The sequence below is a fragment of the Lissotriton vulgaris genome, chromosome 2_1 (assembly GCF_964263255.1).
Source record: "Lissotriton vulgaris chromosome 2_1, aLisVul1.2, whole genome shotgun sequence".
In the NCBI taxonomy this organism is placed as follows: domain Eukaryota; kingdom Metazoa; phylum Chordata; class Amphibia; order Caudata; family Salamandridae; genus Lissotriton; species Lissotriton vulgaris.
The window spans coordinates 525,197,269-525,220,241 of record NC_141687.1 but is presented as its reverse complement, the minus strand read 5'-3'; the positions used below and the strand labels follow the sequence as shown (position 1 = coordinate 525,220,241).

Here is a 22,973-nt window from a genome sequence, read left to right as displayed (position 1 = left end):
TAGGAAGCTCTGTGCAGTAGTGTGTGCGCGCGTAGGGAATTACAATTAAAAAATGTAGAGAAACAACAAATAACAACTCAAACAGTTCCACGATTGACTCTCCCCCCCCCCACCCACAGCCGACATAAACTAGCCCAGTAAATCCCACTGCAAACATTCCCTTAAAGCAGAGAAACATATAAAGTCACCATGATAGTGTGTACAATAGGGGAGTGGAAATGCTGTGGTGGGTAAGCCCAGTCAGTGAACGGATCTTGTAGGATGGGGAGAGAAATGGGTCATTGTCCAGCAGGTGCAAGGTGAGTCCTGTGGACTGCCTTGTATTGCAGCAAAGGGACAGGAGACAAAGCACACATTGCCGTTGTGGGAAGGCACGGCTGGACCATCCAGCTGGGTCTTTCTGGGCAGAACAGGTCGGCACTAGCACTGCAATGTAAATGCAGAAGGGGGGATTGTTATGCAGCGGACCGCCACGAGGGGACCTGGTCCTGAGCCAAGTTGCTTTGCAGAATTCCTGGGTTGCAGATGGTGTGTCAAAAAAGTGAGCCTTCAACATCCACCCTGATGCGTGCTGGATAAAGTATGCCGTAGCCTAATCCCAGTTTCCGGAGGGCTGGCCTGGCGCCAGTAAAATTCCAGCGGGCCTCCTGGACCCCAATTGTGAAATCGGGGAATAAGGAGATTGAAGAGCCCTGACACTGCAAGTGAAGGGGGGAGGGAGGGGGTGTTCCCATACAAACCTCAGGGATACATCGCAGTACTGAAAATTTGACAGGAGATTTACCATAGTCTGGAGGTAGTAGACGATTGCCTGAGGCGAGATCGTCCTATAACACTTTAACAGCCAGTTGTCACCCATGGGCCTGCCAGGCGAGTACATAAAAATAAGCGACCTGCAGGTCCAATGCCACCACCAAGTCTACAGGGTCAAAGGCAGACCACAACTGGGCTAGGTTAAAAGTGATTTATTTCTTCCAGAGGAAAGCATGAGATGTTGCAGGTCTAAAATCAGGTTAAGGCCTCCCTCCTGCTCTGGCACCAGAAAGTAGCGGGAAGAACAACCACAATGCACTTCTGGTACGGGCACCCACCTCAATAGCCTTCATTGGCCAAAAGGTCTTGCACTGCCTGCTAGAAAATGGAAAGATGATCCTCCATCTGTCACTGAGTGGATGGAGAAAGGTGTGATGGTGCAGAAGCTAAAGGTAGGGCATAACCTTTCCACACATTTTTCAGTATCCACCAGTCTGATGTTACAACCTGCCACCCAGGTAAGATTAGTCAGATTCTGCCTATCGGGAGGCTGTGCTCCACTAAGAGAATTCTAAAGAGGCTAGACAGGAAAGACTGCTAGGCAGTAGACTGGAGGGCCAGTTGACCTTGACAGCAGGCATAATGGAAATCACAGTCGCAACAGCGACAATGCTGGTCTTCCAGCGTGAATGGTGTCAGCACCAATTGCAGTGAAACACCATGGGCTGTAGCACTGGAGATAGAGTGGAGCCGGAGGCAGGCCCGTCATGAGCTCAGAGGGTGCAGCTGTCTCCGAGAGCACACCCGCCAGCAGCAAACCAGGTGGAGATCATATCAGGGGCGTCAGAGTAAGTTGGTAAACATTCAAAAAGTCGACCCATGGCGTGTAGCGCTCTTGAATCTGCTTAGGAATGGGGGGTGACCCCAGAAAATCAGATTGTGAAGGCAGGCTCGGCTCTGAAGTCGAACGACTTTGGGAGCGAGATTAAGGCGTGTTGTGTCACCCCTGTGTCTTCTTAGGCAAGTGAGTGGCAGGAAGGGGCCAAGTCCTGCTAAGATTTCTAGCATTTTTTCTTTGACTTACCTGAGGATTTGAACACAGAGGAACTCGGACTCTCTGGAATGACTCCGATGGCTTCTGGATCTCGAACTGTATCAAGACCGAACTTTCAACTAGGACAGGTCTCATTGTGGAGTCTTCCAGTGCTCAACAAGGTAAAGTTTTGACTAGTGGTCTTCAGGTTCATTGGCACGCATTCACTGCAGGCCTTAGAGTCATGACTACACCATAGGCATTTTGGGAGGTGACATGTCCCTTGCATGTTGTAGAACAAATTTAGAGTCTCCAAGAAACAAGCAGCAGCTCCAGGTCTACTTCTGGTGGTATGGAAAGAAAGGAACGAAAATCAGTAAGCGGGAGTGGCACTTATATAGGCCCCCGCACATCACTTCTGGAGCACAAACGCGTCAGTGCGGAGCAAAACTGTGCGCAGAGGTAATGCTGAAAAGTTTTTGATCCAGTCTGACACTTGAGGAATAGTCAAAAGGTGAGGAATCTGTGGCTAGTAGTCTCTATCAGAATTCACATTTCTGTTAGGGTAATCACCTCCTAAGTCAACGCAGACAAAGTTTCCAGCTCTGGACATTTGCATGATAATCTAATACATTATGGGTGTTCGAGTCTGGTTTTACTTCACTAAACCACCTGAAATTAATGGTGGAAACAGTGTTCATGATCACCTGCCGTGAGGTGGCCACTGTAAATTTTACACTGCAGAGATGTGCTATTTGTTAGCTCAGGTCAGGCAGGTTGTGGGTGTTTGGCAGAAAGTACATATACAAATAACCGTCTGACGAGCTGTGGTACCACACATGGCATCTGGGTCCAGTTAAACCAGCAACAAGTTCTTCAGAGAAACCTCGATCCATAAATTTGAGGGTAATGTTACACTGAAACTGGAGTTCAACAAGACACTTATTTGCCTTATCCCAAAGACAGTCTAGGACCCCACCAGATATCACTCCTTAATGCAGATATGAAAATAATTGTGAAGATCCTGGCGACCCGCCTCAGGAGAGTGATCCCGAGCTTGACCCATGATTCCCAGATGGGTTTCCGGCCGGGCCATTCCTCGCGTAACCATATGTGCCTCTTAGTGAATATTATAAGCCATGTGCGTAACGACCTGGATGATTAGCTTCTGTTTTCAATGGGTGCGGAAAAGGGGTTTAATCAGAGGAGTGGGGGTATTTGTATGGCACCTGCGCAGGGAAGGCATAGGTACGATTTTTTTGCCAAAAGTGCAGTGGCTTTATACATCCTCCTTTGTCCACCTCCTATACAGTGGTGGCCATATGTTGAGAACCTTTCCTAGTCTCCGAGGGACGAGGCAAGGATGTCGACTATAGCCCTTGCTTTTTCTTTTGGCTCTGGAGCCTCTGGCAGCCACCACTCATCAGTACCCTCTTATTAGAGGCATAGATAACGCCTGTGGGCACCTGCAAAATTCTATCCTATGCAGACAATATACTGATGATGCAGAGGGACCCAGACTCCTCTATCTTGCATCCTTTATTGGTAATTTAGGCCTGGTTACTCTGGGTGCACAATAAATTGGACTAAAAGTGAAGTGCTACCGCTGACAGCCCAGGGTCAATGAACCACCCTGAGCACATTTGGCTATAAATGGTAGACCACTGGCTTAAAGTACCTTTGATTATTAACTAAGAGGGGCTTGATAAATATCATTGCTGTTAATATACAGCCTCTATTGAGTAGAACAGACCAAGACGTTGTGGGATGGTCAGCTCTGCAGGTTTTTTTTGGGGGCACAATCAAAATGATCAAAATGGTAATGGTCCACAGGTTTATGTCTTTAGCATGCTACCACTATTGATCCCGACTTCTATAAGTCATACTATTATTATGTATACCATGCTGTTTTTTTGAGGAGTGGCACTGTTGCAAACCTTCCAGGCTCATTGCAGACTCTAAAGCTGGAGGACTAATGGACTAATGCCCTTGGATATGCGCTTGTACCATCTAGCTCACCATCTTTCATAGCTTGCATATATGCTGGTACCCACGGACGACCAGTCACTTTGGGTATCCTGGGAGCATGTGTTGGCGCAGGCCTCTCTAGGATTAGGACCTTGTACAACACCCACACTTCAAAATCTACAACCTGTTCACTGACTCTTCGGGCAATGTGAGTGACCTCGAGAGACGCCCATTGACCCCTGGGCATCAATACAGCGACCACAAGGAGGCTCCTCTTTGGTCCAATCGGGGTATAGCAATAGGGCGGGAGCCAGAACGGTGTTTGACATGGGAAATCAGGGGGAATCACAACGATGGGAGATATCCTTATGGGGGATTCTCTTCATTCTTTTGAGATGCTTAAATCAGAGTAAGCATTTCCGCAGTCGCAGCTATGGAGATATTGGCAATTACAACACTGTTTGTGGGGTTGACTGGGGCGAGACACAATCAAACTTCCTGTGTCGCCTATTCTGGCCTATATTAAGCCATGGGTGCGCTCCAACTTCTACCAAATACTAATTGATGATATCTACTCATAATAACCAACCATAAACCTCACTTATTGGCAGGGCAGATCGGGGGTAGTGTACTCTGAGGCTGACTGGGAAGAGGTTCTGGAAAAGCATGACCGCTCTCTTCGAGAGGTGCATCTGAAATACTCTTACTTCAAGAGCTTGTGTAAGTGGTATTGGTCCCCGTTCAAGCTGTATAGGACCCATTTCACCCCAAACAACACCTGCTGGTGTTGACTAGCAAATGGATGTGATTTCTATCATCCTGTGGTCATGTCCAATCCTGGACTCCTATTCGCACTTCACATGGAAGACACTCCATTCCACTAGTTGTATCTCTTTTCAAGAATTCCTTAAATTGGCGATCCTTCATGACTTTACTAATGCAGATGACACGTCCTCCCATCGGGAGCGGTAGATGTCGACAGCCCTTATGGTCACGAAGAATTGTATTTTATTACACTTGGGCACCTCACAGATGCCCACACACCTGAAGTGGTTCATAGAGCTGTACCGACTGGCCACATATTAACAACTCGTTTACATGATCCAGGATCAAATGCATTCCTTCGATAATGTTTGGGGTCATTTTCTTAGCAACCAATACCTTTAGCCTCCTCCTTGCAAAAGCTCCTGCTTCTTTCTCATCAGCGGCTGGTGGACCAACTAATCGCCAGCAAGATTTGGATGCAGGCTGGACGATAGTGGGGCTCCCATCGAGAGGGGTGTGCGGGACACGTTTAGTCTACTCACAGTCCAGGCAGCTGCAAACCAAGTTCAGGTTTAGGGGAAGGGCACGGGGAATGTTCTGGACTGTTGTATATGTGTATGGACAGGTATTGTGAATGGTGCAATGGATATTATTATTGTGGAGCCGATAATACAGATCGTTGCAGTACGGATGTGGTAGTGTTATAATACGCTGCTGGATTTGATTCCTTCTTATTGTAAATGCTGGCTCCTTTTGTTATTCTGGTTGTGTTGATTATTTTCTTGTGTTTATTTGCTTCTGCATTAGTATTGTAAAGGGTACTGATGTGCGATTGTTCTGAAAATCTCAAAAAATGAATTTTTTTAAAAACGAATTCCAGGCCAAGTAGCAGTCAACAGAGAGGTACAGACAACAACCAATCAGGCACTCTTACAAATGCTAGAGCTGAGGGGGCATCATGTGATTTGAGGTGAACAAACAAAAGTGGAAGTTGCTCCATGGAAAAGAAAGAGTGACTAAACACTAAGTTCCAAATAAACTTTAAGAAAACCTTAAAGTCTTTTAAAAATATTTTATAAACCATATAACAAAAAAAGAAACATTAAAAGGGGTGTGGTCAGCAGAGAGGTTTTGGTCAAAGCTCTTTGGTGAAAAAAGAGGGGAAGAAGAGGTAAATTTGGTGACTCGTAGTGCAGAAGATGCAAGTTTATTGACCCAAGCTCAGTTTCACAGCTTTAAAACCAGGACAAATTTTCAAGGAAAGGACGGCAGCATGAGTTTCAGCCAACTGTAACTGAGGGAAGGACGGCAAGAGTACCACAAAGCTGACTTACAAAATGTTACGTTTCCTACGCTCCAGAGTATTTATTAAGGTAGACAAAAGCCATCAGACCATAACTTATGGTTCCGAAATGAGGTTTACCACTCAGGGTTAAAGGTTTGGTTAACAAAAAACAGCACGCCATCATTTACAAAATAACTCTCAAAGCTTGTATAGAAAGCGAATCAAGTTTACCTTGATCCATGCGTCATATCGTGGGCATAATTGTACAATCCGATTATGGCTTTTCTTTCTTCTATTCGAGACAACATTATCATGAGGGTTGTGTATGTTATCATCAAATCTAAATAGTTCCTTGTTAAATCAAAGTTGACAGTCTAGAAAGAAAAATAAAAGTGAAATATTATTTCTCAATAGAATTTAAATAATGGGTCATGAACATCGGAATGAAAAAAGAACTTAAGTTTCTATAAATATGTTTTATAGGCTCTTTTCATCTAGCAATGTATAAGTATTTTAAATCAAAATGTGCTTTTCATAAACATCACATAACCAGTTGCTTAATTTTTTTTATTTACCATCACACTGTTCTTTTCAGACACTTTATCCATTTCAAATGGTGATAAATATAACCTCACTTACTCGTTTGTGAATTTTTTTTCAAAAGATCGGTCACAGTAAGCTCAATACAGCCGTTGATAAAATGCAGTGTCCGCGAGTATAAAACAGTAGGAGTAGGAGCACAGAAATCTTCAAATTGGGCGGCACGAGGGAAGGTCCTCAAAACTCTGCTTGTGTCTGAACCAGCTGCAGAATTGGGCAATTTCGAGAGTGGGAGCGAGACAGTTGGCATGCCCATGCGATTCATCAGGGGAGTGGGAATGGCACGAAGGAGCAGAAATCCACGTTGACTTATTGTGTTTTTTTATGCTTACCAGAGGACTTGAAGTGCATCAAAAACAGGCCTCTAGAGAGGCTCTGCCAACTCTGGTAATGGGAGTGGGACTAGGTTCAAGCTTTAGAATTAGAGCAGGAATTGGAATGGCCCTGGTGCTGCGTCTTCTTGAGACTGGGGATAAACCTTTACCTCATGGTCCCAGATGGCATTTGGGTTCATTGACTCTCAGTCTCTGCAGGTATTGGAGTCATGGCCCAACCCCAGTCACTACAGTCATACCTGGTGAGGACCTGTCACAGACATTTGTTTGCAACAGCCCTTACAGGGTTTAAAACCTGCTGTACTAGGGGGTGACATCCTTTGTGGTGAGAAAAAATAATTGTACCAAGGGTCTCTGAGAGACGAGATAAGCTCTGGATTCATGTCTGGGGGAGCGGAAAGAAAAGAGTAGACCTCAGCGCACCAGATTGGCGCCTATATTGGCAAAGAAAGTCACTTCGGGAGTGTAATGGTGTTGATGTAGAGCCACACAGCGCCACCTTCTGGCACCCAGGGGTGCTATGGAAACGTTGCTGGATGCAGTCTGATGCCCAGGGAATATTCAAAAGGTGAGGAATCTGCAGCTCGAAGTCTCTATCAGAAAGTTATTTTAAGACTACATCTCTCCAGCATATAGAATCCTCCTCATGGATGACGCAATGATGTTTATGGCAAAACAAAAACAATATTTGGCTCTACCAATGCGGATGATGCATTTCACATGAAGGTTTAGCTAACAAACATTTAAGGAGAAATAATAATGCTTATTTTATTTCTGCAACATGTAAGCACTTCTATGATATCCTAAACAAATTTACCAAACATTTTCTCCTATTAAGTTCTTCTTTTAAATGCTTCCAATGAAAACAACATGCATAAGATATCTAATTAAAAAAGGTTTACATTTTCTCAAACTCCTCTACTTTATATATGGTTATTTGAATATACACACTCCGAAGTACTGCCCTTGGCCAGACTCCTAATGCTGTAAATATGTTATCTTGGAACACAGCCCATTTGTAATCACGTAAAGAAAATTATCATCAGTGCTGTTCCCTAGACAGTACCATATGTTTGCACTCCAAGGAATAAGGATGCGTGGCTGAACACTAATATTATACGGGGCTATCCTTTGCTTTTTTTTTTCATACCAACTAAAACCAGAAAGGCTAACTGAGAGGTAGTGTAATTATAGGAGTCTCTGATAACTGATCTCTCGAACCCCAAATTCTAAAGCGCACCAATAACATTTTAGCTGTCATCTTAAATGCGCTCACTAGTGTTTTACAACTAGCCAGAAGGCCCGAACTAGTTATAGCCAACATATTTCTACTCCATGCTATAGTTACTGTGAATCAGAAAGATGCGCTGGAAGGGTCAGGTTCTTTGTGAACATCCTGAAGTGTGTGCTTTTCTTACATGTTATTTTAATGCTAAGGATAACGAGTCACCTAACCCCAGATTCATCAATTGACTGCTATACAACAGCAGAGGATCAGATATGCTATGATGACACATAGCATATCTGATCCTCAGTTCACTGAACCAAAGGCCATTCTCTGAGAGAAGCCTCTGATGCAACCTCTCCTGAAAGCCAATTTCAGAATGCGAATGACCATTTGCCAGGCGACGCCCCTAGTCATTACAACAGGCAAAATTATGTCTTGCTTAGTTAATACATATGACAAAGGTGAGCATTTCATGATTATAACAATTTAAAACATTAGAAAGCGGACAGTGACTATGACAAGGGACAGACGCACCCAATTCTACTGTATGCCCCTTGATGTTAACAAGTGCTTCCAACACGCATGGGTGATGGAGTACGCCCAAGTTAAGCAGTTTAGATGTTACAATTTAGATTTAAGAGATCACTTGAAAGAGGTGCTTTTTATCTATCCCTCTTTTGAAAGCTAGTAATGTGACATATGTAATACACACTAGTCTGATATCTTTGATACAAGATGTATGGGACAGAAAGCATAGATTGTACTGCTCATTCATCATAAAGGCCAAGGAGAGCCTGTACAATTTGATTTGACAGTGATCTAAGATCCCAGCACACAATGATCATGGCTAAGCTGAGGGCAATTAAAAAAGGACTTCAGTCTTTCCCAATCATTTAACAGTGGGTTGTATATAGCTGAACATATCATGTAAATAACAAGAGAGAAAGGGTTAGAAAGCTACTCTTACACCCCTTAATTTACTAAATCCAAATCAACGGAAGAGCGACAACAAAGATGCAAATGCAGAAAGAGAAGCAGTAAAATAGTTCAGTTACTACCACCAAAGTTCCAAAAAAGGAAGAAAGACGGGAGAGGCCAGTGAGTTTTGCATGCACTGAATGGGGAAAAAAAAACACTTTGGAGAGGACGCACCAGGAAGTACCTGTGCATCGGTTACATCCAAGTTTGTAATCTGTCTTTTGTCCCGCCGTAGCTGGTTTTGGCGCCTTAGAGTGCACCAGCCACTAGGCGAGGACTAGTTTGGTCCTGATGAATGCAGAGCTGATTGGTAGCTCTTTATAGCAGAAACATGTCGACCTTTTGTTGTTTTTTTATGAATAGGACTTCTTGGTTCAAACTAACAACCATACGTATGTCCGCTTTCACCAATACTTTTAATGGAGTTAGAACTACCCCTTTATTAAAATAATTTCTCTGATTTTGGGAGTAGTCCACACTCCTTTTAATTCACTTCTCTATCACTGTTGGATATTATCATACTTTCTATAAGAACCCAATGAAGACAACTGGCAACAGACTTTTCAGTTGGTGCCTGAGGGGGGTTCTTCCTTTTTTTTTCCATTCAGTGCATGCAAAACTCACTGGCCTCTCCCGTCTTTCTTCCTTTTTTGGAACTTTGGAGGTAGTAACTGAACTATTTTACTGCCTCTCTTTCTGCATTTGCATCTTTGTTGTCGCTCTTCCGTTGATTTGGATGATGTATATAGCTGAAGCCAGAAATGTAAAACAAATGGTAACACAAATGATTTGCTACTAGAGAAGGCTGAAAACTTACAGAGAAAACTACTGCTAAAGGTGATAAAGAAATGGTAATATCGCTGATAAGGGAACTGCTACATCGAACAACCAACGTGACAATTTATATTGACCAGGCACAAGGGAAGCAAAATCACTTTGTCTGAACAGTGCAGGGTGCTCTGAACATGTAGGAGAGGCAAGGGCAGAATAGCAGCCCATACACCTTAGAAACCCAATTTTAAATCCACATCTGATCTCATCATTAAACCGATGGCATACAAATGATATATGAATTCAAATGGGTGCTGTTGCAATCAGAGGTGGTAATAACATATGAACTAAACAAGTTCAAGTATCTCGCAGACTGAAACAGAGCGGCAAAGATTGCACCATCCTCACTATATAGATTACTGCTCAACAGTATAGTGTACTGTGATTTTCCAATAGTAACCCTACCATACTATATTGGAAGTGTGTCTGACTTAACATTAACCGACAGTCCAACTGTGTCATACAAACTACAGTCTCCAGTTTTGTGTTGCTGTTTTTATGGCAAAGGCGGCCTACTGCAGAAATTAGACACTTTCGATCAACCAATCAAAGAGCAAGACAACCAATCAAAGAGCAAGAATATATGGTTGTTGGTAGAGAATCTCCTTTGAGAACCATTGGTCACCTCTCAAACAAAATCTGAAAAGAAAAAAAACGTATTTGATCCTAGTAAAGGGACCATTCCTCAGAGAAGAGCCATGTCTCAGGAAATCAATACCTCTCTGAGGACAGGATTTGGGTTTGACTAGGTGAATTGTTGCCTTGTACAGGCAATTATAAGGCTATACCATGATCAATACTAAAGAAACTAGCCTACTGGCATCAGAGTGGTCTACTTCCAATGTGAGAAATATGTCGCAGAAAGTGCGGAACTGTTTGCATTTGATGCAGTGCAAAGGGGGTTGCTTTATACATCTAAGATAGAAACAATGCCTAAAAGGTGAATATAAGAAAGCAGATGCTGCACCGGGACCGGGGGTCGAGGCAACGACAACGGACCCTTGCCCATCGGCAGCGGAGGGCACTGGCTGCAGCACCGGGACCTGCGCGGATAGTTGGGGGCATGGGAAGTCTCCCGCCCGCTACGCATCAGAGGCATAGAGGGCAGCCGGCATTGAAAACGAAGGCGAGACAAACACCGGACCCCTCCCCCACTCCCGATCAGCAACAGCTGCGGATACTATCCCGGGACTGAAGTCAACAACCACAACGGGCTGCGTGAACAGCCTAGGAGTTCTGGCGGACGTGACTCCCGGTTGCCCCAGCCCCCCCCCCCCCACCCCCCCTCATGCTGCTGCAAGGGCTCCAGGAGCAGTGCTACGGAGCAGACCGGCGGACCAACAGCCTTCTTGCGGTGCTGGCGGGGACCGAGGATCGGGCATGGGGACTAGCACGCAGCCTGCCAGTAATCCTACCTCACCTCCTGAATAGTCCCTGCAAAATGTGATATCGGCAATACTACATCCTAAGCTCTAAGGCGCCACTGAGCTGAAAATAATCATAAGGTACTTTATTTACTCCACTCATTTCACATTTTTAAACCGCCATTGTTCACAAGGGCAGGGGTCACTAACTGAAACCATAAATTTCTGCCGGTACCTCCAGAGGCCCACGAGGCTCCTCGGCATATCTCCTCCACACAGGTCCAAAGCAATAACAACAAACAGAGGACTATGATTCCCCTTCTTGGCGGCCATCTTAGACTGTTCTTTCGCAGTGGCGGCCATCATGGACTAGTTCAATCTCACTATTGGAGCAAGAGCTGAGACCAGACACATAGTCTAAGTTCTACTACCGCGCTCCTTACTTGCCTGTATCTTGTGATAGTGTCTGCCTTTTATTGCAGCCTTTCTACATCTACTTGTTTTTGCAACTGTCCTTACCTATAATGCACCGACTGCTACAACATATATTCTTGGATGCTTACAATGTACAACAATTTGTTTCTCTATGTACTGGCCCTATAACCTGTTATGAAATTGTTTCTTACCTGTAACGCACCGACTGCTTCCTCATATATTCCGGGGTGCCCACAGTTTACTCTATTTGGTCTTACGTAGTGGTCCTATATCCTGTTTTTACCTGTCATGACTTCAAACTAATTAGTTGTAAAGGGGCAGCTGAAATTCCAGGAGCCTAGTCCCAACAGCTCGACGACTTCGGATGGCTGGAAGTGGTCCCCCGCTACACGGCGGAGGAGGGCACTGGACATCGAATGCTGTCTTATGTGAAGCGCTTTGATAACCTAATAGGTTCAAGATCCTGAAATGTGCAACGTAACTGATTCTATGTAAACTGCTGTGATAACATGTAACGGAACTGGTGCTATGTAAAGCGCTCTGATAACCTAATCGGTTCAAGTTCGCGCTATAGAAAACTCTAAAAATAAATAAAATAAATAAATAAGAAGAAAACAAGTTACTTACCTGTAACTTTAGTTCCCCAGTATTGGTAACTTTCATAGATTCCCATGCTTTGTATCATTCCCAGTCGTCGGAATGGGAGTCTCGGTAACAAAAATACCATAGCTGTAGGTACAAAGACAATGGAAAAAGGCCTAGGCCTCATTTCCTTTTGTAGCATATCACCCTTTTTGTGTAAAAGAGACCAAACTTGGCCTCAGCCAATCAGAAGTGCCTCACCACTTAGAACCTTCCTGAAGGAACCTCAGAGCCTCAGATTTTCGTAGCCGTTGTGTACTTAGACACCATATCTGTAGTAGGCTGAGCTTTCCCCGGGGAGGTGGGTGGGCGCATGGGAATCTATGAAAGTTACCAATACTGGGGAACTAAAGTTACAGGTAAGTAACTTGTTTTCTTACCCCAGTATTGGAACTTTTATAGATTCCCATGCTTTGTATCAGAGTAGTAAGCAGTTGGCAAGATAATCACATTTTGCATTGTAAATAATAGCAGTAGACAACATGACATGAGATACAAAATGTGAAAAAGTGGAAGGTGGGAAGAAAGGAAAGCTCACCATTAGTGGAAGAGGTTCCTCAGGACAGCTTGTCCTACTGCTGCATCATCCTGTTGCAGAGATTCCAAGCAGTAGTGCTTGGTAAAGGTGTGGACGCTGCTCCAGGTTGCAGCTCTGCAGATATCCTTAATTTGCACCCCCGCGAAGAGTGCTGTGGAAGAAGCCACGGATCTTGTGGAATGCGCTCGTATCTTTCCAGTCAGAGGTTTACCAGCAGCCTTGTGACAATGTACTATAGCGCTTGTGATCCACCTTGAAACACCCTGTTTAGATAGTGGAAGGCCTTTACTCGGTCCCCCGAAGGCCACCAACAGTTGAGAAGATTTTCGAAAATCTTTAGTACGTTGCAAATAAAATTTTAAGCATTGCTGCACATCCAACGAATGCAACGCCTTTTCCGCTGGCGTGGAAGGCTGAGGGAAGAATGTTTTCAGAATGACCGGTTCATTCAAATGGAAATCCGAGGGAACCTTTGGCATGAACCTAGGGTTAGTCCTCATGATGACAGTGTTCCTCTTGAATTGAAGGAAAGGTTCTTGGATGGTCAAAGCCTGTAATTCTCCTACACGCCGAGCCGACGTGAGAGCAAGGAGAAGAGCCAATTTCCACGAAAGATATTTGATGTCAGAACGATGGACTGGTTCAAATGGGTCCTTCATGAGTTGAGAAAGGACCAGATTCAAATGCCATGTTGGAGGAGGCGGTCTCACCGGTGGATAGACCCTGAACAGGCCCTTAAGAAATTGCTTGATTATTCTGGAAACCATAAGGAAGGCCCAGAGTCTGTCCTTCTGAATCGGGACAAAGCAGCTAAATGGACCTTAATTGATGAATGGGCTAGACCAGATTTGGCCAAAGACAGCAAGTAAGGTAGGATCTGATGAGGCTTGGAATTGAATGGATCAATGTTTTGCTTTCAACACCAACAACAGAATCTTTTCCACTTAAGGCGGTAAGTTTTGTTAGTTGAAGGAGCCCTTGCTTGGGACAGAACTTCCCTAACCTCCCTTGACAATGGCAGGTTCATAAATTCTCGCTGTTCAGGAGCCATGCAGTCAGGTGTAACGACTGAGGGTCTGGATGCAAAATCTGTCCTTCGGACATCGTGAGAAGATCAGGCAGAATCCGTAGAGGCAATGGGGGAGCTATCGACAACAGATGGAGCTCCGTGAACCAGAACTGCCTCGGCCAAGCCGGGGCTATCAGGATCATCTTGCACGGTTCCACCTTGAGTTTCTTGATTAGTCGTGGTATCAGAGGAATGGGAGGAAAAGCGTAGACAAACGTCTTCGACCAGGCTATCGAAAGGGCATTTCCCAGTGAATCTTGATGGGGAAGCCTGCTTGCGTAAGACCGGCATTTCTTGTTGGTCGGAGTGGCAAAAAGGTCGATGTCCGGCCTTCCCCACCGGCTGAAGACTTGTTCCAAGACTTCCTGATTCAACTCCCATTCGTGGCTGACCGAGGATGACCTGCTCAGTCTGTCGGCGTTTTCGTTTAGGACGCCAGGCAGGTGTTCTGCCATCAGAGACATCTTGTGTTGGATCGCCCATTCCCAGACCTGCTGGGCTTCTCGTGACAATGGGCGCGATCTGGTCCCTCCTTCCTTGTTCACATAGTGCATGGCCGTGGTGTTGTCCGTCCTGATAAGCACTTGTGAACCTTCCAGGCGAGGAAGAAACGCTTGCAGAGCCAGTCGTATCGCCCTGAGTTCCAACAGGTTGATGTGGAGGCGTTTTTCCTGGGGTGACCAATGACCACTGACATGTAGGTCCTGCAGCACTGCTCCCCAACCCTCCAATGACGCGTCCGTCGTCATCACTTGTGGAGACGGGTCGCTTGCGAAGGATAGGCCTTGGGACAAGTTGTTTTGATCTGTCCACCATAAGGCCGCGTACTTCATCTCCGGAGTGATAGCCACTCTGTCGTCGAACGAACCGTGGACTTGCTTCCATTGATTGTCCAGTTGTTCCTGCAAGGGACGCATCCTCAGTCTGCAATGGGGGATTAGTGGAATACACGATGAAATTACTCCCAGCAGAGACTTGTAGCGGCGTACTGAAAGAGACTTTCTTGTTTGTAAGTCTTGGGCCATGGTTTGTAATTTCTGCCTCCTTTCCGGAGTAGGAAAGGCTCGTGAAAGCTTCGAGTCCAAGATGGCTCCCAGAAACCGAGCTCTTCTGGACGGGATCTGGCAAGATTTCTCGTCGTTTAGAGTGAGACCCAGGTTCTGAAATAAATTGGTACATGCTTGAATCGCCTGTAGCGCTGTTTTTCTGGACGGAGCTTTCAGTAACCAGTCGTCCAGATAGGGGAAGACCTGAAACTTGTGTTTTCGCAGGAAAGCTGCCACCGGCGCCAGCACCTTTGTGAATATTCTTAGGGCTGATCGGAGTCCAAAGGGTAAAACCCTGAATTGGTAATGGCTCTTGGCTACTGTGAATTGCAGAAACCTTCTGTGCGCTGGGTGAATCGGAACGTGGAAATAGGCATCCTCGAGATAGAGTGTGGCCATGTAATCCCCCGGGCTGATCAGCTTCAAGATGTCCTGGAGGGACACCATCCGGAAGGACAGAGAAATGAGATAGGTGTTTAGCCCCCTGAGGTCTAAAATGGGGCGCCACTTGTCGAGCGTCTTCTTCACCAGGAAGAACCTGGAATAAAATCCTTGGCCTCTTTGGTTCGATGGAACTGGCTCTATCGCCCCTTTTCGGAGCATCTGTTGAACTTCGAGCCGAAGGAGACGCTGGTGTTTTGAAGGAGTGGCTGCCGGGGGCTTGGGTGGCGGAACTTGTGTGAACTCTAAGGTATGCCCTTTCCGAATGATGTTGAGCACCCAACGGTCCGATGTTATCTTGGACCAGTTATGAAGGTATTTGTTGACCCTGCCTCCAACTGATGACTTCCTGAAGGAGGGTCCAGTAGGAAGAGCCAGGAGGCCGCTATTGGCGCTTGGACGAATCTCGTCCTCGTGCCCCTTGCTTTCCTTTACCGTAAGGCCTGGAGTAGTTGGAAGACTGGCCCTGCCGCTGCTGGTAAGGCTGACGGTGTTGCTGGGAACCGGATCCTGTGTTGGAATATCGTTGTTGTTGGAAGGATCCTCTGTAAGTACCACCCCTGCCTCTGGATCCCTTGAAAGGAGACTTTCTGTACTGAAGTGTTCCTAAAGACCTAGCGGTCTCTGTGTCCTTTTTTATATCTTGCAGGGTGTCGTCAATGAGTTTTCCGAACAACGCTTCCCCATCAAAGGGGAGATCCAATACTTTATTCTGGAACTCGGGACGGAACCAAGTAGCTTTAAGCCACCGTTGGCGACGGAGTACTGCCGCTCCAGCCAGTGAACGGAATGCAGTAGTTGCAATATCCATTGCACAATCGATGATTTCCATCGACATCGCCTCTCCCTCTTGTAAAATCTTCTTTGTCTCAGACGTAGATTCAGGAGGCAGCTGGTCAAGGTACGGGGCGACATCGCACCAGAGTTGACGGTCGTACCTAACCAGGATCGCTAAGGCATTAGCCGCTCGCACCAGCAAACTTGCCATCGATGAGAATCTTTTTCCCACGTTATCCAACCTCCGCCCTTCCTTGTCCGGAGGAGTTGTCAGTGGTGCCGAAGGGTTGCGCGATTTCCTCTGCGCTGCCTGCGAGATCACAGAGTCTGGTCTTGGATGACCTGTCAAGGCCGCAGGGGCATCATCGGTCGCCTTGTACTTCTTCTCGAGACGCGGTAGCACCGGACCACCTTCGCCAGGTGTGTCATTTATGCCCTCTTTCCATAGGTGATCCACGATAGGAATGGACCTGGCAGTCTTCCAAAAGGGTTCCTTAAAATCATATAAGAAACAATCTGTGGTAACATTAGGCATTGCCAATTTAAATCTTGCCGCAGCTCTCTCCATCAGCTGATGGAAGCCCCCAATATCCGCTGGCGGGGAGTCCGCCGGGTCCGGATTTGGCGATGCGGGATTGTCAATAACGTATTCATCATATTCCGTGTCGGGATTAGAGACATGATCCGACTGCTGGTCCTCATCCGAGGATTCATCAACATCATGAGTCCCTGGCAATCCAGAGGAATCCAGTTGGAAGGACGCTTGAGGCTGTGGAGAAGTTGGAGCCGAGAAAGTAGGTGGCACCAATGAAGCCCGAGTCCTTGAAGGCGTAGCAGGCGTTGATGTATTTGGCAGAGGTCTACTGGCCTTAGACTTATAGTCCTGTAGCATCCTATGTAGATCTTGCAGGAAAGACGTTGGCACTGAAACCATTTCCTGTTCAGGTTGCTGCTGCTGCTGCTGACTATGACCATGTTCCTCGTGGCCGTATTCGCCCTCTGAGTCAGTGTCCTGGCATTTGACAAATAGTTGGGAAGGACTATTAGCATAGCTATATGCATCTTGTTCATCCTCCTCTGATTCACCCTCTTGAAGGAGCATGGTAGGTAACAGAGGGGACACTGTCCTTGGAGAAGTCATCTCTGGCGTGATCCGCGTCACAGAAATGGTAATCCGCTTTTCTGTGGACAATATCGTCGGTTCCGTAGTCGACGGTTGTATGTACGCCGTCGAGATAGGTGTCGTGGACGTCGTCGACGATGAAACTGTCGACACGCCAGCCGTTGTCATAGTCACTGTAGTAGTCGTCGACGCCCTCGTCGACGAGACCGCAGTCGTCGACACCGTCGTCATCGTCGTCGACGGGGCTTTCGTCGTCGACGGGGCCTTCGACGTCGACGGGGCCTTCGACGTCGACGGGGCCTTCGTCGTCGACGGGGCCTTCGTCGTCGACGGGGCCTTCGTCGTCGACGGGGCCTTCGTCGTCGACGGGGCTTTCGTCGTCGACGACTCCTTAGTCGACACCCTTGAAGCTGGTACCTTCGTCGTCGGCGTCTTCAGTTTCTCTGTCGACGGCGAGGACTCCGCCGTCGACGGTCGCGACGGCGGAGGCTCTGAGGCTCCTTCAGGAAGGTTCTAAGTGGTGAGGCACTTCTGATTGGCTGAAGCCAAAGTTTGGTCTCTTTTACACAAAGAGGGTGATATGCTACAAAAGGAAATGAGGCCTAGGCCTTTTTCCATTGTCCTTTGTACCTACAGCTATGGTATTTTTGTTACAGAGACTCCCATTCCGACGACGGGGAATGATACAAAGCATGGGAATCTATGAAAATTCCAATACTGGGGTAATATAAGAGCTCTGACATCGATTTTAATCACTTGATGTTAAAGCTCTTGTAAGCTTCTCATATTGGTATGGCATACATTGGTAAGGCGATCTGGAACTGTAGGAGCAGCTGATGAACGGAGACAGTTTTTGCTATTTAGGCTGGGATAAATGCCTCTTAATTACCTACCACAAGTATAATCTTGCTGAGCAGGGACCAGCTATGCAGTTTATGTTCTGAGAAACTGGAATCTCTCACATATTGTGCAAGGTTTTGTTCGACTGTAGGTTGCTAGGACGGTCTCAACATCTCCAAAACAGAAACCTAGATGATAGCACAGTAATTCGGTTGAAGGGATTTTAGTTTACAAACAAGAAAATATGGTATTCTCTATTGTTGCTTCCTAATTTTGTGATGCAATCTGTGAATATAACTTGACATTGGCACATTTTATTTACATTAATGGTTTGATAGGTAAAGCAAAAACACTATTACTATATATACTTACAATATCGAAGAAGACTTGACAAACATCAATAGTGTTCAGAAGTTCACAAACATGGTCCTTGAGAAACAAAATAAATACCTTTTTAAAAAGATAAACATAATTACACTTGCCATTGTAAAATATTTGTTTTTGGAAACATCGGTTTGGTAAGTATTCACATATCTTTGCCAGATTTTCCAGCATACACAAAACTCATTAGTAGACCCATATAAAGCACCAGCCCTGGCTGCCGGTACACAGTATAGAACACTTACACTAGCAATCAAATTTTATAATATGCCTGCTTTTGTTTCTACTTTTTTCACAAATTGGCTAGTTTCATTTGTGTATGGACCTGCATGCCAGCCCATGGCCTTTGGGTATTGGCTGTACGTAGCCAAAGTATGTCTTCGGATAACCCCCCCTTTCTCAGTCCATTCATCCCAATGTAGTCTCTAAAGACCATTTACTGTGGCTGCGTTTATCTTGCACACGCTCAAGGATTACCACTCTGTATTGAGTCTTTATCTAAAATGGCTGCCTGCAACCAGTGAATAATGGTATTGGTGCTCTTCTACACTCTTGGGCAAGACCCATAAAGCATTTACCCTGAGATCATGTAATCAGCTGTGTATCCATGGAGTAGCCCACCTTCCCCCTCCTCAATGGACCCTACAGAGCTCTTTAACCCTGGCTACCTGTAGGAAGTGTATTGCATACACTGCTTCTGAGTTGCTCTTGGGTCACTATATACAGGCCTTTCCAACAAAGGTTAGCAATAAAAATAATGTAAAATAAATTCGCTCTATTCCTCGCTCCACTTCTCTCCATTACAGGCTTAGGCACAGCGACCCAAGTTCAGATAAGATCACTCCTCTACTTAATCTCTCACAACACAAATTTACTTTCCTTATAAGCCACAGTGAAATTGAATACTCTTTCAAGCAAGAACTCCAATGCAGTGTAGTGTGCTACTCTTCCACCAATGAGTTTCAGCACAGCAGCTGGGTATGAAGTACAATACAAATTCAGATGCAATACACAATACAATCACGGGTACCTACAGCACCAGAAAACCTGTGATTTAATGAAAATATATATTCATCTTAGTACAAAATAAAACGAAACACAGTTAAGCGATAATTTGGTACGTGCAAAAATAAATATTCAAATATATGTTTAACAGAAAAAGCCAAGAAAGACAGAAAAGAGACATTTTTACCAACGGTATCATGGGGCACAGGCCATACAATGATCATGGCTGTGTAAGAAGACGTTTCAATGGCATACAAACACTGTAGTTCACAACTAATTAGAACAAGCCTGCGGACAAATACCTCCCTTTTGCATCTTATTTTACTTCCGAGTAGAATTTCCTGTCAATGCCGACTGTTTGTTGCACAGACCACTACATAATCTCTATCTTTTCCGTACTAGAAAGCTTTTGGCATTTAATTTGAGCCGGCCCATTACAGGTCCCACAGTTTGAATTTTGGGAACCTTCTCTACCCGGAAGGAAGTGATGAGTCTGCCTGAAGATCTGCAGAGTGTGGCTCAGGGTGATGCACATGTGAGAGTGCGCATGGTTCCGAGACGAGTTTGGATCCTTGCGCATGTCTGCGGAGTTCATGACATATAAAAATTAAAGGGGCTGAGCTACAACTAAAGTCACTAAACACCCAACAGAGATGGCAAAACCCACACAGAGACTGCAAGTACTGCATTGCTGGTGGGCAGAGGGGGTAATGTGGCAGCCACAGACCTTTGGCAATGCTGAATACCGCCAGAGTGTGAAGTCACCAAATAAAACGAAGGCATTAGGACGTTTTTCAATTAAAGTCCTTCGAGCTTGTATTGAGACTACCTTCACGGACTGGAAAATGTCAGCAATCCTGAATAAGTGGGCTTCTATCATACATAGTGGGTTTGTTTACCTTCCCCTTAAGAGAATGTTGCTTATTTCCATTTCCCTTCCATTGTGTATAATTACCAGAGGTAAATTATAACCACAATACAGGCGGCCATAACAAATGGCTCTAGTGCTGCATAACATTACATGGATCCTCTCTCTTGAGCAACACATCTCTGAATGGTTTGCTTTGTTCGTAGTGTTTTCCTCACACTTTTAGCCCAGGTGGAGGTATTACAAACTCCTGTAGTGTTGGATCAATAAGAGTGGCTTTACAGATTTGTAAAAAATCACGTTTTATTAGGTTTATATTGGAAAGAATGACAAGCATTGGTAGAAGTAAATTAACAGTGAAAGCTATTAGCAAGCACCAGGTTGAAAAAGTAGGTGTACAAAAAAATTATATTAAGGCATCTAGTAAGACTTCTGTTAGTGTATATGTGTCTTCACTGAATCTAGGATTTTTAACTTGTCTATTTGTTCAGGGGTAACGTAGGATGCACTTCACTTAGCGAAATAAAGCCAAAGTGGCATCAGGGACACAGAAAGCGGACATCACAAGACCAGGTTAACAAACAGTATTAATACTACACTCTAGGATCAAACGGCAAAGGTTCTTATCCTATTCAGGGAGAAAGATCACACTTTTCCTGCTTTTTAGGCTTAGTCGGATGTTTGTTAGTCAGACTTATTGACACATCAGTGAAAATGGCAGGTGAGTTTGCCATAAGAGGTTAAACAAAAGTTTGATGTAAATGTTTAATTGTGCTCTCAATGAGACCTCAAGATTTTTCTAGAACAACATACATATTCATGTACAACTATGCAAAGACCTCAGGGGTGTGCCCGGAGCAGCCAAGATGACCTCCTCTGCCATAAGACAAACTAGGCCCGTATTTCTTGCCTGTGAGCTGCTCTCCTGCTCTTGGAAACCTTGCCCAGCTGCTAGGAGCTCGCTTCCACAAGATTGTGCAAGTTCTGAGGAACCAGGGCAGCACGAGACCCACACTGCTAAGATAGCGCCTCACAGCAGGCATCAACGCTGAGCAAGTCCTTCCTACCTCAGACTCTCCTGCCGGGTGGGGGTGCTGGGGCCCGTGCCTTCTGCTTAGAGACTGACCTCTGACTCTCAGAGACCCTGCCTCGCTGATGTGGGCTCGCCGCCCAGGGGTCGTGCTTGTTTGGCGGGAGTAACGCCAAGGTACAGCCGCACTCCTAAAATTGTGCCCGAGTGCAAGTGCTAGCGCGGAGCCCCCCTCCTACTACCGGGGACCCTCTTGCAAGGTAGGAGATACTGGAACTTTTGAGGCTTTGGTGGGTGAGTGGGCTTCCCCTCGGGTCCCACAACACCATTGATCTGCCCGGCACTACCAGGAGGCCTACTAGCACGACTGCTGCTCGTGTTCCAATTACAGTGGAGGGCTCTGCTCTCACTCCCATCCTTCCCCTGGGTGCGAGCTGTGCCTGTGAGGGACTTGGGGGCTGGGATTGGAGTCGGCTTAGCAACAACGCTCCTCTATACCCAGACTTCTTGCTCTTTGGGCCTGGCGGTAGCTCTTGGACGCCATGCCTGCGGCACCCTGCGCTATTCCAACATGCTCGGCAGACACCTGCCACCCACAGGTGGGTACCTCTTTTGCCAAGTCAGTGCACCAGCCTGCCAACATTAATGCTGCTTTGTACTTAGGGGCCCCAGTAACTGCTTGTGTTTCCTCCATGAGGACTAGGGACTGGGAGTCAAGCATGTAGGTTGATCACTCGTGCAGGCGTCTGAGCTATCCCTTTGAACTTGATGACGATGGTCGCGGTGGTAGGGGGGAGCTGGCCCATGAGGAGCCCTGTACTCAGCCCAGAGCCCTGCTGGAGACCCAACATTGCTGACGGGTGTGTGCCTTGACTGCTCGTTCTGCCCCCCTGACATCTGGGCAAGCAGGCAGAGTATCGAAACGTCTGCCTCTTCCATCAAGGAGCACAGATATAATGCCTCCACAGATTTGTGCCTGACCACCTACAGCTTCCAAGATACAAATTGTGTGCACCACCTCCTTCAATTTCCTTCTAGTGGCCCAACTCCCTCCCTTAACTGCAACAATGATGGGTAAGGATTGAGTCCCATTGGCAGGGGCACAATTCAAGATCGATAAATACAAGACAAATTGGTTGGACTCCCCCAAGCAACATGCTGCTATGGGACGGGTACTACACAGCCTCCCCCCCCCCCTCTCCCCCCCCCATGATTACATATATTGCCCAAAACCTACAGACCATTTACACCTCCTGTGAGACCCTCAAATTAAAGCTTTGCTGAATTGAGTCAGATGTAGTGCTTCTTTGTCAAAATCTCCAGGTTTGTGGGGTTCCCAAAAGGGGTTGAAACCTCTCACCCTGAAAACTCAGTGGAAAACTAGATCAAATCCTGTATTCCAAGGGTATTAAACACTAACAGATAAACAGAGTAACTATAATTGCAGTTTGAGAATTGAATACTCGTAAAATGAACAAAAGGATAGGAATAGGTTACCTTAAATTCCATAACATCAACAAAAGTGAAGTAATACAAGGCCAAATTCTTTAGAATTTCAGATTTTTCTTTCTGAAGTTGTGCAAGCTGTTGCTGTAAAACAAACAAGTAAAAGTAACCAGTCAACCTTTTGTATTGATG

General features: G+C 45.8%; 1 protein-coding gene across 1 annotated transcript in view; it reads right to left on the bottom strand.

Moving 5' to 3' along the window:
• Positions 1-22,973, bottom strand: part of NCKAP1 (NCK associated protein 1) — a 649,223-nt gene that overhangs the window by 521,076 nt on the left and 105,174 nt on the right. The window contains exons 3-5 of the mRNA XM_086955458.1: positions 22,833-22,925; positions 18,424-18,480; positions 6,036-6,178 (exon numbers count right to left, since the gene is read on the bottom strand). Coding sequence (XP_086811584.1) covers positions 6,036-6,178; positions 18,424-18,480; positions 22,833-22,925 — 293 coding nt within the window. The remainder of the gene's footprint in view (positions 1-6,035; positions 6,179-18,423; positions 18,481-22,832; positions 22,926-22,973) is intronic.